General features: G+C 45.2%; 2 protein-coding genes across 2 annotated transcripts; one reads left to right on the forward strand and one right to left on the reverse strand.

Annotated features, from left to right (window-relative positions):
• Window positions 1-202: 202 nt before the first annotated feature.
• On the forward strand, window positions 203-3,348 carry rag2 (recombination activating gene 2). The gene is made up of 2 exons (XM_053427383.1): window positions 203-402; window positions 1,595-3,348. The coding sequence occupies exon 2, from the start codon at window positions 1,609-1,611 to the stop codon at window positions 3,205-3,207; it is 1,599 nt and encodes a 532-aa protein (XP_053283358.1). The 5' UTR covers window positions 203-402; window positions 1,595-1,608; the 3' UTR covers window positions 3,208-3,348.
• A 2,882-nt stretch (window positions 3,349-6,230) lies between these two features.
• On the reverse strand, window positions 6,231-10,369 carry rag1 (recombination activating 1). The gene is made up of 3 exons (XM_053426406.1): window positions 10,038-10,369; window positions 8,815-9,947; window positions 6,231-7,972 (listed from the first exon to the last, which is right to left on the reverse strand). Exons 1-3 carry the CDS (start codon window positions 10,367-10,369, stop codon window positions 6,231-6,233), a joined length of 3,207 nt encoding a protein of 1,068 aa, XP_053282381.1.
• Between the last annotated feature and the right edge of the window lie 3,675 nt (window positions 10,370-14,044).

Consider the following 14,044-nt stretch of genomic DNA (forward strand, 5'->3'; position numbering starts at 1 on the left):
GGTTTATTAGTTCATAATTACTGGAGAGAAAATATGTCTAATGTAGCCATATAGGTTTAAAATTCTCATGGTTTTATATATGTTAGTTGTCAAGAGACAAATCTCTCTCAATAGCCTGTTATATATCTTCCTTGGTGTACCTTCAATGAAATCCAGCATTATCAGTGGAGTGACTCACATAAACGCATTCAAGCAGCACAGCTGTGAGAGAGCAGCAGTCACACACCGTTAACCTCGAGCTGTGGAAGTGTTTGTGAGTCAACGGAGCCTCACAAACTCCGTCGGCGTCGACTTTTTGTCAAAGTTTGTCTGCGTAAAGAGTCGTTTAGTTTCATTTTGGCGATCTCAAGATTCACATCCAAGTGAGAGAGCTCGAGCGCTGCGTCAGGTCGTGGTCGTAAGGTAAGAAAACTAAAGATTATGATTGAATCACTCTTGTGCTATTGCTACTTTGGGATCACTTCAAAAGACTGTAGACTGTGCAGCCATCCTGTTGACCAGAAGATTTACCTGTAGTCACTGAAGTTACCACAGCAGTCATGACAGAGCTGGTAAATAAAAAACCTAATTACATTATGTAGTTGTACAAGTCAACTGATGTTATGTGAGTGAGGCTCAGCAGCTGCTCCAGCTACTTTCAGAATAACCTCTAAAACCTATGAATAATTCTGAGATATAATCTCATTCATTAAATGGGAAAACATATTCGGTAATTTTATTTTGATCCATCTTCCTTTCAAAGGTGCCAATACCTAATGCAAAAAAGAAAATCCATGCTGAGCTGTCGTCCAATAATATCATACTTGTACCAAAAGATAATGAAATCCATTTTCCAGTAGAATCAGGCTGAGTGCTGTGACACTTTACAAACATTCACACAAAGTTACAGTGTGTTTGCTCCCGGCTCGCGGTGTCAATTCAGGCTCTGACTCGGAGATGGAGAGAGTTTTTGATACGAGGTTGTGTTTGTGGTTGAAAATAAGTAAAGTGAACGTCAGAGGAGGTAATTACGTATTGTGATCTTATCTTGATGCTTCTGTTTGACGTTGGTAATAAAAAAAAAAAAAGTCAGCATAACTTTCTGTTGTCAAACCACAGGAGCAGCAGTTGCATTAAGTAACTTAACCTGTGTGTGTGTAACTTAGCTTCATTTAAAAAGCTTGGCTTTGATAAGCTCTCCATCCCCAATATGATAGAATGTGTCATAACAATAATAATAATAACTATATTTACATATAACTTATCTTTAAAATGTCGTCAAGGGTTTTACAAGGAAGAAACAACAGGAATAAAAACATTTAGCTGAGAAAATAGAGTAATACAATAGATGTAATTGTATAAATTAATTAATCAATAAATAAAAGTCAGCGTCAAAAGTTTTAGGATGAGATTTAAAAGAATCTAGAGAATTGAGACTGAAATTCCAGTTTAGATTCCTCATTTTGTTTTACAAAGTTGTTCTATAAATGTAATAGGTAGATCTCCCACATGATGCTGTAATAAACAGGAAGTAAAACTCTCAAACCCCTGAATGAAAACAAGCAACAGCTGAGTGACAGATCGTGTTTGTGCTGTTGTTTTTTTTTTTATGCAGGCACCTGTTGGAAAATGACTCTGCAGCCACTGACTCCAGTGAACTGTGCAGGCCTCCTCCAGCCTGGCTGCTCTCTGCTGCAGCTGGACGGTGAACTCCTCCTGTTTGGCCAGAAGGGCTGGCCCAAGCGCACGTGTCCAACAGGAGTGTTCGGCATTCGGTTTAAAAATGGCGAGATCAAGCTCAGGCCCATCTCCTTCTCCAATGATTCCACCTACCTCCCCCCACTGCGCTGTCCGGCCGTCTGCCGGCTCGACCCGTACGACGGGCTTCCGGAGAGTTATCTCATCCACGGCGGTCGCACTCCAAACAATGAGATCTCATCGAGCTTGTACCTGCTGACCATGGACAGCCGCGGCTCCAACCGCAAACTGACAGTATGCTGCAAAGAGAAAGAGCTGGTGGGAGAGGTGCCGGGGGGCAGATACGGCCACTCGCTGAGCATGGTTCAGAGCCGGGGGAAGACAGCTTGTGTTTTATTTGGGGGTCGATCGTACATACCTGCAGGGGAGCGCACCACAGAGAGCTGGAACAGCGTCGTGGACTGTCCTCCTCAGGTGTTCCTGTTCGACCTGGAGTTCGGATGCTCCTCCGCTCACACTTTCCCTGAGCTCAGTGAGGGGCTCTCGTTTCACGTGGCCCTTGCACGCGAGGACTGTGTCTACTTCATTGGAGGTCACTCGTTCGCCTCCGACTCCCGCCCCCCTCGGCTCTTCCGTCTGCATGTCGAGCTCTTGCAGGGCAGCCCCCTGGTCTCCTGTGAGACCCTAGACACTGGCATATCCATCTCCAGTGCCATAATCACCCGCACAGGTCCCACTCACACGTACATCATCTCAGGGGGTTATAAGGCGGACTCAGAGAAGAGGACGCAGTGCACCACAGTGAGTCTGGACGAGAGAGGGATCCACTTTGAGGCGTTAGAATCCCCCACCTGGACCCCAGATATCGTCCACAGTCGCACTTGGTTCGGGGGCAGCGCAGGGGATGGAAACATCCTTCTTGCAGTACCTACCGAGGGCAGGGCGTCCCAAACAGATATGCATTACTTCTATCTGGCAAGATTCCAAACAGAGGGGGATGGAAAAGGAGAAGCAGGAACCCAGGGCTGCAGCCAGGAGTCCACAGATTACGAGGACTCCACTCCTCTTGAGGACTCTGAGGAGCTCTACTTCGGCCGTGAGCCGCACGAGCTGGAAGACAGCAGCGGCGAAGAGGACACCTACAACGAAGAGGACGAGGAAGACGAGTCCCAGGCGGGCTACTGGATCAAATGTTGCCTGGGCTGTCAGGCGGACCCCAACACCTGGGAGCCGTACTACTCCACCGAGCTCCACCGGCCTGCCATGATCTTCTGCTCCAGAGGGGAGGAGGGACACTGGGTCCACGCTCAGTGCATGGAGCTGACTGAGACCCTGCTGGTCACCCTCTCTCAGGGCAGCAAGAAGTATTTCTGCCAGGACCACGGAGGCCTGCCCCTCCAGGAGATGACCCCCACTCGACAAGTCATGCCCCTGAAGCGCACCCCCATGAAAGTAAAGGACAAGAAAACTCCTCCAACAATCCAGATGTCCCCGACCAAAAAGAGCTTTTTCAGAAGACTTTTTCACTGACTCAATCTTCACATATATGTTTTCTGTGTTTAGGAATATTTTCCTACTAAACTCAAGAGATTAAAGGATGCATGTAAAACATTGAATATGCCGTTTGTCAGAAATATGAAGACAGAGGAAGTGAAATAACTGTATTCATATACAACGTCAGTATGTTTCATTTTATTTTACATGGTTTCAATAAATAAAAAATGAACATTTAGCAAATGTACTGCATTACAACTACCTCGTTTTATTCTGTCTCACATTAAACTGATGATTTGTGAATGGAAAATGCACTCTGTGACAATAAAAAAAAAACATCAACCTCATTTTGTGTGAAGTGTTTTTATGTGTCAGTGTTTCTACTATGCAGATTTAATAATTCATTAATTTATATTCAATAAGAACCACAGTGAAAATAAGTGATTGAATGAGACCTTCCAAACTTTTCCAGGAATAAATTAAATTTATTAAATTTTTGTTAATATTTTTTATTGTTGCATCATTCATAAATCAGTACAACCACAAAATATAATATTTATTTCCATGCCCTATCATTTTTATGTTATTTTTATAGGATAAACAGAAGATAATAAAATAAAAAAGTTAATAAAAATTAATTTACACTATAAATGCATGTACACATATGGATGAGTGTGCACTGAGTGTGTTTGTGTACCCAATATCCACCACTTCTTCTTTTCAATTGATGTCATATTCTAAATAAACCTCTTCTTCTTAGAAGAACATTTCTAACTCAGTAAGTATTTCTCTTCATTTCTGAGATTTCCTGTTTCTTTAATGGGTTCCATGCAGAAACATCAGGCCAGACGGTGGACTGCCCCTGTCTGGTTCCCTTACGTATTTTTAGACCTTTTAGGTTAACATTGACCTTGTGTCTGGATTTTTTTTTTTTTTACAGTTTTGTAACCATAAAATCAAATTTTAGGATGAAAACCAAAGGCTTTTCTTGTATTAAAGATGTGGAGCCAAAGTAAATGTATTTTCTGATTCAACTGTGTCACAAAGCTTTTACATTTAGACATTTAGGGTTGACAGATAAATGGAAAAGGAATCAAATTGACTTTCATCTACTTTTCAAAGGAATAATAATGGATTGATTAATACCTATTGAGCTGTATGAGGTTAAATCTGTGATAAAAATAAATAATTTAAATTCTCACTAAAATGAAAAATGCATAGTTTTTTCCTAGAGATTTCAAAATCTTTATGTGTGGGCGTAAATTTAAATACTGTAGTTTGTCTAGCAGCAGTGGGACCATGTTGTGTTATCGCTCTCTGTATAATGCTGTGATAATAATGCAATAGTAAAGCAGACGATCAATTATAAATTGTTTAATAAAAAACAAACCAGAAGATTTATTCAGATTCTGTCTTTATTTGTTTCATTCTTGTGGTGAAAAAGACAAAAGTAAAAACAATAAAAATCAAGCTCCTTCCTCCACAACGGTGATTCATCAAAACAATGGTAAATTAATTGTGTGGTTCAGAGGAAATACAGCGGAATAATGTGAATACTATAAAACATGTTAAACCAAATAACATGTGAAAAAGTAGTGGACTTTCAGTGTGATACTGCACCATATGCAAAATAATCCTGCAGTGAAGATAAACAGTAGCTGATATTTAGTGTAGAATGAAAAAATGAGGAAGTACATGGCAAAAAAATGAACACTCAGAATTTTATGAATCATCCATCATCCGCTACTTTAGAAATGCAATTCATTACGGCAGAAAAAAAACAAATAAGAGACAAGATGCAATATCATCCACTCAAAACACGATGCCACTGCACAAGTCTGACAACGATCCAATGAAATGTGAATATTTCACAGCTGTCACACGGTTGGGGCCAGGACAGTGAAACAAAATCAAACATTCAATCAAGTAAGAAAACCAAATTGCCTGTCACGATTCCAAATGGTGAGGGCAGAAGAAGACAATATAATCAATCAATCAAACAAATAAAGTTGCCAACAAATCCGTTTAAATCTGCTCTGTGTGGCTGCGGCACATCCCTCTCCTCTGTCAACCGTGGCAATGAAGAAATATCAGCAGGAAAAGACAGAGCTAGGTCATAAACCAAACTTAAGAAAAATCCCTGCCTGCTGCAGAGTCCATGGGGTATTAGGCTCCGTAATGGACCACACTGTATTTTTATGGTATCAACAAAAAGGTCAGTATATGCTTTATTTTATGGGAAGAATACGTATAAGAATCATCTATCCTCCACTGTGAAAAAACTAAAGGAGATAAAAATTGGTTTCAAAGTGACCTGGCGTCTCTTCCTCCCCTACGGGATCCCACGATAAAGCGCTAAAGTAATCTTTTTCAGAGGGCACTCACGAAACAAAGAACATTTGGGTCTCAGTGATTGCATTTTACTCCAGCTCAAATGATATATTAATACAGTGGCCACAAATGTGGTCTTTTTAACACGATTTCCCTCCATGACTTACAGTGCTTTCATCTGTTTCCATAAATATCACTACTATATAAATTCATAATGTATCATACCCTTGAAATTCAATAAACTGGACCATATTTCACAGATGGTGGGGATAAAGACAAGAACCTCCCCGCTCGGAGCGAGCAAAGAGAAACCTGTGTGTTATTTCTATATTCCTCTGCTGTACCATCTTTGCTAACAAACCAAAGGCAAAACAGATTGCTGTGAATAGAACCTTCTTAAATGCAGCTCAAATAAACACATATTCAAAATGTGATGTGAGAGTATCATTACTTCCCAAGTTCTTGAAATGACTCTTTTCCAAAGCAAGAAATTGGTTATTTAATGAAAAGGTATTTTCTTGTCAAATCCAGAAATAAATGATACTCCACGATTTCATCACTAAAACATCGGAAAATGTCAGAAACTTGTGGCTTTAAGTCCAACTTCTACTCAAAGTATAAACATCAATCAACAAGCCTTTTTTACTGACGGAGGTAATTCACGGACTAGACAACTATTGCAAAATCAAAACAAATGTCAGTACTTCAGGTTCACATTCAAAGAAAATTCAGAAATCATTCACTCTCAAATTCTCATCATCCTGTGTCTCCACTGGGTTGATGCAACCCTGCAGAGCTTTGGCTGAGTTTTTGTGCGCCTCCATGAACTTCTGCAGGTACTTGGAGGTGTAGAGCCAGTGATGTTTCAGCACGTCCTCCAGTTCAAAGGTCTTCGACTGACGTGCGTTCATCTTCCGGAAACGCCTGAACAGTTTGTTTCCCGACTCGTTCCCCTCGCTGGCCCACGCTCCGATGGATCCGTCTCTCTCTATGATCTCAGGCACGTGGGCCAGGGTCTTGTGGAGGTAGTTGGTTATCTTGCCGTTGTACCTGTATTTGAAGGTAGAGGACAGGAGGTCGGCAAAGCGCTGGGAGTTGAAGCTGTAGCGGCACAGCTGGTCGGGGCATTCCTTGGCTGGACAGGTGGCGCGCCACACAGGCTTCATCTGGAGGTAGAGCCTCATCAGCTCCCTCAGGGGCTCCCGCCTCTCCTCTGAGGGCACCAGATCACACACCACCTCCACAGCCTCCATGCTCATTAGCTTTCGGGCATAGTTCCCATTCATCCTCATTACTGGTTTGAGCTTCATCTTCTTCCTCAGCTGTTTATCCAGGGCTGCCCTCCAGCTGCGCCGCTCCTCCCGGCTGGGCTTGACCTTGTCGTACACCTCCCCGATCTCGTCCTGGAAGATTTTGTAGAACTCAGTGGCATTGCCAATGTCACAGTGTAACGCATCCATTGTGGGCTGGGTCTCCAAGAAGGGCTTGGCCGAGACGCCTTTGACTCTGTCCCGCAGCTCGTCTGCAGACTCAGAGAAAGGGTTCGTTCTCCATATTTCGTAACGGTCCAGGTTCTCCTCGTGACAGCGGGTGATGGAATGCAGCACCATGTTTTGAGAAGCCTCGGCTCGGCTTGAGTCACACAAAGTGCAGATGTACGTGGAGCCCGAGGCCTCCAGGCCCTCCAGCTCTCGCACCATCTTCTCATCGTATCCCGTGCCTCGGAAGTGGAAGCGGAAAAAGCGAGGCAGGCCACCGATGGATAGGATGAGCCTGCTCTCTTTCATTGCATTACGCTCGGCGACGATAGGCCTCAGGACAGCTGTGAGTGTCTCGTGGTCGGACTCATCCACAAACATCAGGCAAAGGGGCTTACAGGACAGCTCTGAGTTTGGCTTTGGCTCGGTGAAGATGGTGACCTCCCTGTCTTCATCGTCGGCCAGGACAGAGACAGACATAACAGTGAAAGAGAAACGTACAACCTTCTCGGGAACAGCCGGTCCTCCGCCATGCTTCTCGCTGACATCGCCCATTCCGTCACAGCATTCCTTGATCATGACACTAAAACCTGAGGTGCAAGCGCTGTCTTCCATCCCAGCCTCTCTCAGCCCCTCCATGATGTCCTCCTCCAGGTCCTTTAATGCTGACACCAGTGACACATCATAGCGAAACCGCCGAGTGATGGTCTCAATCGGGGAGTCGTCCACTGAGGATGTCCATCCAGAGGTCCCGTTAATAATACCAACATGGCAAGAGGTGGACACGTTTGAAAGAGCCGGCTGCCATTCAAACTCGTGAAAGCCAGGGAGAAGCTCCTTCTCTGCAGCGCGGAGGGTGTGCAGCGGCTGAAATATCTGGCGGCCACTGGTCGCTTTGACAGTCCGGTACATCTTGTGATACTGGCTGCAGCTCAGGAAAGTGTTGACCCGAATGGCCAAGCACACAGCAGGATGCAACCCCAAACCTCTGCCTGCAGAGAGGGAAACAGACAGAAAATACATTTTCAAAAAATAAAATAGAACCATGAAAGGGAAGCAAGAGGAAAGGACTAGAAAACGAAGAGAATTATTTAACACCGAACTGTTGAAGCCCATTTCGAGTGCTTTGAAACGAACTGCAGTATCGAACATTTCCTCGTTCGATATCTTGCATTTGGAGCCATTTATACCATGAGACAGAATGAATCAGGGATTTAACACCCAGATGTGAATGCATCATTGTCAAAAGCCCACAAGCCCATGATTACAAAATCCAATATTTCCTAATTTCCAAATGTTATAAGGGGACAGAGAGTTGAATCAGTGAAGATGGCGAAAGTGATGTATTGGCTGAAGATGAAAACAGACACCAGCTGGCTTCTGTTCCCCAGAGAGGGGCACGGTGCTGCCTGTGTAATTTGCAGATACAAGAGCCGCTGATGTTGTTTTGATTCTAACAGCCCCCTTCACAAGAGTTGTTATTGTGCATTAAAGAGAGTGTGAGAATGAGAGACTGACAGGCAGGCAGACGGAGAGTGAGAGTGGGAGAGGATCGGGGAGGGAGGGATGGGCGTGTAGCCGCCGTGGTTCAATAGACAGAGATGGACAATAATGAAATGCTTTTCAATCGAAAAAAATTGAGGACAACTTTCTCCCCTCTTCTCAACAGTAAACTTTTTGTCTCATTGTTATTTATGCGATGACTGTATTCCTCAGGGGTAGGCGGAGATATTAATGAGCAAACACCATCATCATTTTTATTGGTTGGCGGCCCCTGGGTGTTAGCTCTGCAGGGTTATATTGATTGGACAAAAGGCTCATAATGCCTGCTTACCTTGCAACATGGCCTCCAGCTCATCTGCCTGCCGGTGCTCGTTTATGGATCTCAGCGTGAGCAGGAACAGGGTCTGACACACGGACTTCAGGTCGCCACCTTCCTCTTTGTCTGTGAACACCCTCACCTGGTTCTTCAGGTCCCTCAGCCGATGCTTCTGGGCGCGCCGGGTTAGCGACAGCAGGTGCTGACGGGGCCGTCCCCCTTTATTGGCAAGCAGGAACTTATCAACTTCTGGTGACTGCTTGTTTGCGTTGTTCTTATTTAGCTCATGGTCCAGAGAGTGAGCGTTGAACGAGTCGAGCCTAACGCGCTCGCCACAGCCGCCCCTGGGGCAGAGCAGAGGCAGAGAATGCAGAGCTGATAAGAAGGCTTTGGCGGGCGGGGTGAGCTCATAAGGGGCACAGGGCAAGTTGCAGGCCGGGCACTGAGGTCCCAGAGCGTGGTTGTATTTTGCAATACAGCTGCGGCAGAACAGGTGTCCACAGGGGGATTGAACCGGATCAAAGAGCAGGTGGTCACACACCATGCAGGTGAAAGAATACAGGAAGTCCACAGGGAGCTTCTCAGAGATCAGCTTGGTACTCAGGTGGTGTTTCTGGCAGTGGGAGATATTCTCCACCCACAGCTCTCTCTGGATGCTGGATTTCCTCCAGCCCCTCAGCACGGGGCGGGGATGACGCTCTCCGAATGGTTTCAGAACCTTCCGCTCTCCGACAGCGATGTGGTCGATGGGCTCCCACCTGCTCCTTTTTGTGAGGCTCTGGACTCTGGGAATAGTCTTCCTCCTCTTCCTCCCAGTCCGCTGGAATGAGCATTTCTTGGGTGAGCAAAGGTGGCAGGAGGAGGAGTGGGGATTCCACTCGGGGACTCTTGTTCTGGAGAAGCAGCAGAAGCCCCCTCCTCTGATGGCAGCCGTCCAGCAGCGATGGCAGAAGGACAGAGGGTGGACGGACTCCGTGTCCTCCGTCACGTCCACTTTGAAGACTTTGAGGATGACCTCTGGCCAGCTTGTGAACTTGCAGCCCATTTGCCGCAGGGCACCTTTACTCGCATCCTCCAGATCATCATGAACTTCATGCGCTGGACCTTTAACTTTCCTCAAGGCAATTCCACAGAGACGGCAGAGACCCCTTCACAGATAAAAGCAAATGTTGTGAATTTCTTGAAAAGCACTGTATATAATTTGCTGTGGATGATATAGTACAGTGACATTTGATTACCTGAGGTGGTTCATGTGGGTTTCCATTTCCTCCAGCTTCTTATCTACCCTCCGACCTGGGCCCTCCACATTTTCCTGGCTTTTTCCCCCAAGGCACAATTTCATAAGACTCCCTGGACCCACACCATTATCTAACTCTATTTCTGGAGCTGCTGGAGGTGAGATCTCTGACAAGACTTCTTTCTCCGGCTGTATCTCACTGGGCATAGGGGCCTTCTCCATGGACTTCATCCTAAACAGCTTAAACTTCCACTGAGAGAACTTGAGCTGGGGATGTTGAAGCTCAGCCGGCATGGAGGATCTGGGGCCATCCGTCTCCATCTTCTCCTCCATCATAGCGCAACTTAGTTCTTGGACCCTGGAGAGGAGAAAAGAGATTAGTGTGATGTATTACAGAGGTGTGAAAATAATTTTAGCAGTCCACGAGAAGCCATTTAATGGATGTAGAGGAGAGATGTAAAGGCGTAGATCTTCTTTAGATATCCCAAGTGGCCTCTCAGCATCAAGCCCATGACACCATCTAACAGCTTTATTTGATTCCTGCTGAATTTATACACTGAGTGCCCTGAAATCGCACTAAACAGAGAGTAGTGAGCCCTGACCCAGACTGCTGTATTATACCGTGAGTGACATTTAGATCTTGTGTAAAATGCATGAGACAAGCACTAGGAGATCGATACAGCCCTAAATCTTCATTTCTCTCATCTCCAATCCCATCGCTCTGGGAGCATTTGTGACTTTCTTCTTTTGACACAGCGAGTTTGCTAAATGGGCAACCTTATCCGCGCAACGCTGTCAATCATTTCGAGGTCGTTCCCTTGGCTGGAGAGAGAATTGGAGCCTCGGGAGCCTCCGGCTGGCATTTTAGATGTGGAGGAAAAAATCAGAGACACTGGCAACATGTTTCATAATGCATGGACACTGACCGAACAGGAGTGGAAACACAACAAGAAATCAGAAAGGATTATTCCAAACACAGCGCGGTTCAATCTAGTATTTGTACTTCAACAGCCAAGTGCTCTTATTTCATCTCCTCCCGTACCATCTAGGCTCCATTACCAGCTCACACAATAAAGCAGTCACTCTTAGAAACGATCACGTCTATAGTTGAGTCTTACCATTGCACACCTGTAGTGCACACACTGCAGGATCCAGAGTCTAGCCATCCTTTTAGTCTTCTCACTACATTTTCTCCCTGGGAGGCTCCAATCTGGCAGTCTCCTTCATTTCCCCCCTGCTCTCTGTGTGTACTTCACTTGCTGAACTCTCCTTTGAGACAAACAGCTGAGGCTGTGTGCATGCGTGTCAGCTGGGCTCTTACCTTGTTTTTCAGTCTCAGCTGGCGTCGGCTCCCCTGGGGGTTCTCTCTGCATGGGAGCACAAGGGAAGCCCTGGAGCCGGGGCCCTGCGCGTCGCCTATACAACCGTATACGTTGGAGTCAGTCTCAGTTTGCAGCATCTGTTTGCAGGAGAATTCGTGGCTGTGAACGGTGGGATTGCTCCTGTGCGTCTTGTATTTATACCCTTCCATTGACGGGATCCCAACAGTCGATTCCTGCCAGCTGATGCAGGCAGCTGATTTGAGAAAAAAAAACAAGGTCGACCCCAAAGCACAGTTGCAAACATGTGCACGTACAGAATCCAACAGCACACCCCAAAACAAACAACTGTCTACCAAACCACAGTTATCATCAGCTGGAAGCACTTCTTTGTCACCTTCATCTCCCCCCTTTCTCATATCCATCTGCAGGCTCACCTCACCCAGGTGGCCTCGCAACCGACAAAAAAGGGAGACACTCATGAAAACGGCTTCTAGTGCAGAGCTCACAAAAACAGACAACACAGAATAAATGCTTATCCCACAGGCAAACAAGAAGTGTGCCAGATACTGTGTTAAAGTATTTTCATAACTGACGTTGTGAATTTAGGATGTTTAAAGCACCAAACCTTTAAACACAGGCAAAAAAAACATCCAGTGCATTAGCTTCTTGTTAAAGTGGGTGATGATCTTTGTTATTTTTGTTTGTATGAGTCACTGTCAAGCGTCTAATTGAGGCCACATTTTAAGGGCAGTGTTCCCTCGATCAACAACAACATCACCGACTAAAAGCATCTTTTAGTTATTTTCTGTTCTTGTGATCTGTCAACATACTAAAGAAATGATGGTAATGTCTCAAACAGACATGGTGGCGTTGTGCCCGTGGGTACGTGAGAAATACAGAGAAGATGTTTAGAAGACTGACTATGGATGTGAGTGTGAAAGGATCCACACTAAAGATAAAGGATGGATAGACTAAATGAAAAATAGAGAACATGTAACTACAGTAACTGTGGGGATGAATGAACAATTAATTAATTAACTTCAAATTATCGTCATTACTGTATTAGTGAGACCTTACACCCTCTTTCAGTGTCTGTAAATGATTCACAAGTTATTCATGTGTTGGCTGCCATGAATAAAAATCCCAAAGGCTGGGACTGAAGTGAGTCGTATCAGGTTCAAAACCTATTAGCACTGTGTGTGTTTTCATTTGTGTGTGTGTGTGTGTGTAGCTGCGGGAGTGTGAGCATTCATGTGGCAATTTCTGTTTTGATAAGTGAGTCTTCAAAGCAACATGAGGCAACTGCAAAGAGGCCACGCACTTCCTGAACAGCTGAGGCATGGGTCAAACCAGATGATACAAACACGGAATGTGTCATATTGTGTCGCTGTCATGTTGTCGTCTCCTCCGAGTTTTCTGCTCTCTTGTCTTCACATTTCATTCTTTTCTCCCCAACACATCCTCTGAGTGAGTTTTAATCAGACGGCATCCTCCGATATAATGTCTCAGTAGGTACGGGGAGTATTTGCCCAAGATCTATCGTGTTTGTAATTATCCGGGGGATTAATCTGGTGTATTCGCCACAGGAGCCTGTTGCTGTTGTGCTGGAATTGCCAGCCAAGTCATTAGATGCACAGTCAGTGGGAACCAAACAACAGTTGGATGTCTCCCACTCTTGTCAGCTTAACAGGGGAGCTGGATGGATACTGTCAGGCCTTGCTGCCAATATTTGTTTCATGGTCAAGTGTGGCCTTTAAAAGTGAAAATAGCTATTTGAGCTTCTTTTTTTTTAAATTTTGCAACATGAAAACTTACTTAAAAGAAATTCTTCAGAGCAAAAGTTAAGACAAAAAAGTTTCTACTTTTCTAGCTATTTATCCATCAGACCCATCTGGGAGCTGGGCAACGCTTGATACATTACATATCCAAAAACAAGCAAATGATGGATTGTAGCAAGATTTTCCAAGTCTATTTATAGTTGATATTTAGATTTATGACGGCCAGGTATCCTGGACGTGTTTCCAAGGTAAGCGGCACACCTAGCTCCACGGTCGGGGACGGAGAGCTGCAGATGTCTGCGTGACAAACAAGCAGTGACCCCCCGAGACCCTCGCCGCTCCGCACCTTCTAATTGACTTGTTATTGATCAACTCAAAGACAGTCTGATTTATGGGGGAGAGGACTTGTGGAGACAGCCACCTGGCATGGAGCGAGGTGTTATGAATGTGTGGAGCGGGCCCCTGGGGACTATAGGGGGCTTCAGTTGAGGGAGGACATACAAGTATACAAGTTTGCAATGCACCAACAAACCAAACCGACAACTTGCACTATAGGTTGGTGCTGTGTTTTTTTTCCTTCTTACAGGTTGGATCCAAACAACATGTGCATGTGTGCTGGTGCGTGTGCAGGGGCAGGGTTGACTGGAAATGGGACAGTGCATGTCTTTTGAAAGGGGGGGGGGGGGGGGGGGGTTGGAGTGAAAAGAAAGATAGGCTGGGCTGCATGATTGTGTGACAACAAGCAAGAACCAAGACCAAAAAAATATAAGGTATTCCCACTAATCCATCCTTCGGGCCTGTGTGTGTGAACCGCAAAGTGACAGACAGACGGAGAGAGGGAATGAGAGGTGAAAGACAGAGAAGGGGGATATAGTTGTGATCTCGTGTAAAGAAGTTGCACAGGATAA

The sequence above is a fragment of the Pleuronectes platessa genome, chromosome 7 (genome assembly GCF_947347685.1).
Source record: "Pleuronectes platessa chromosome 7, fPlePla1.1, whole genome shotgun sequence".
In the NCBI taxonomy this organism is placed as follows: domain Eukaryota; kingdom Metazoa; phylum Chordata; class Actinopteri; order Pleuronectiformes; family Pleuronectidae; genus Pleuronectes; species Pleuronectes platessa.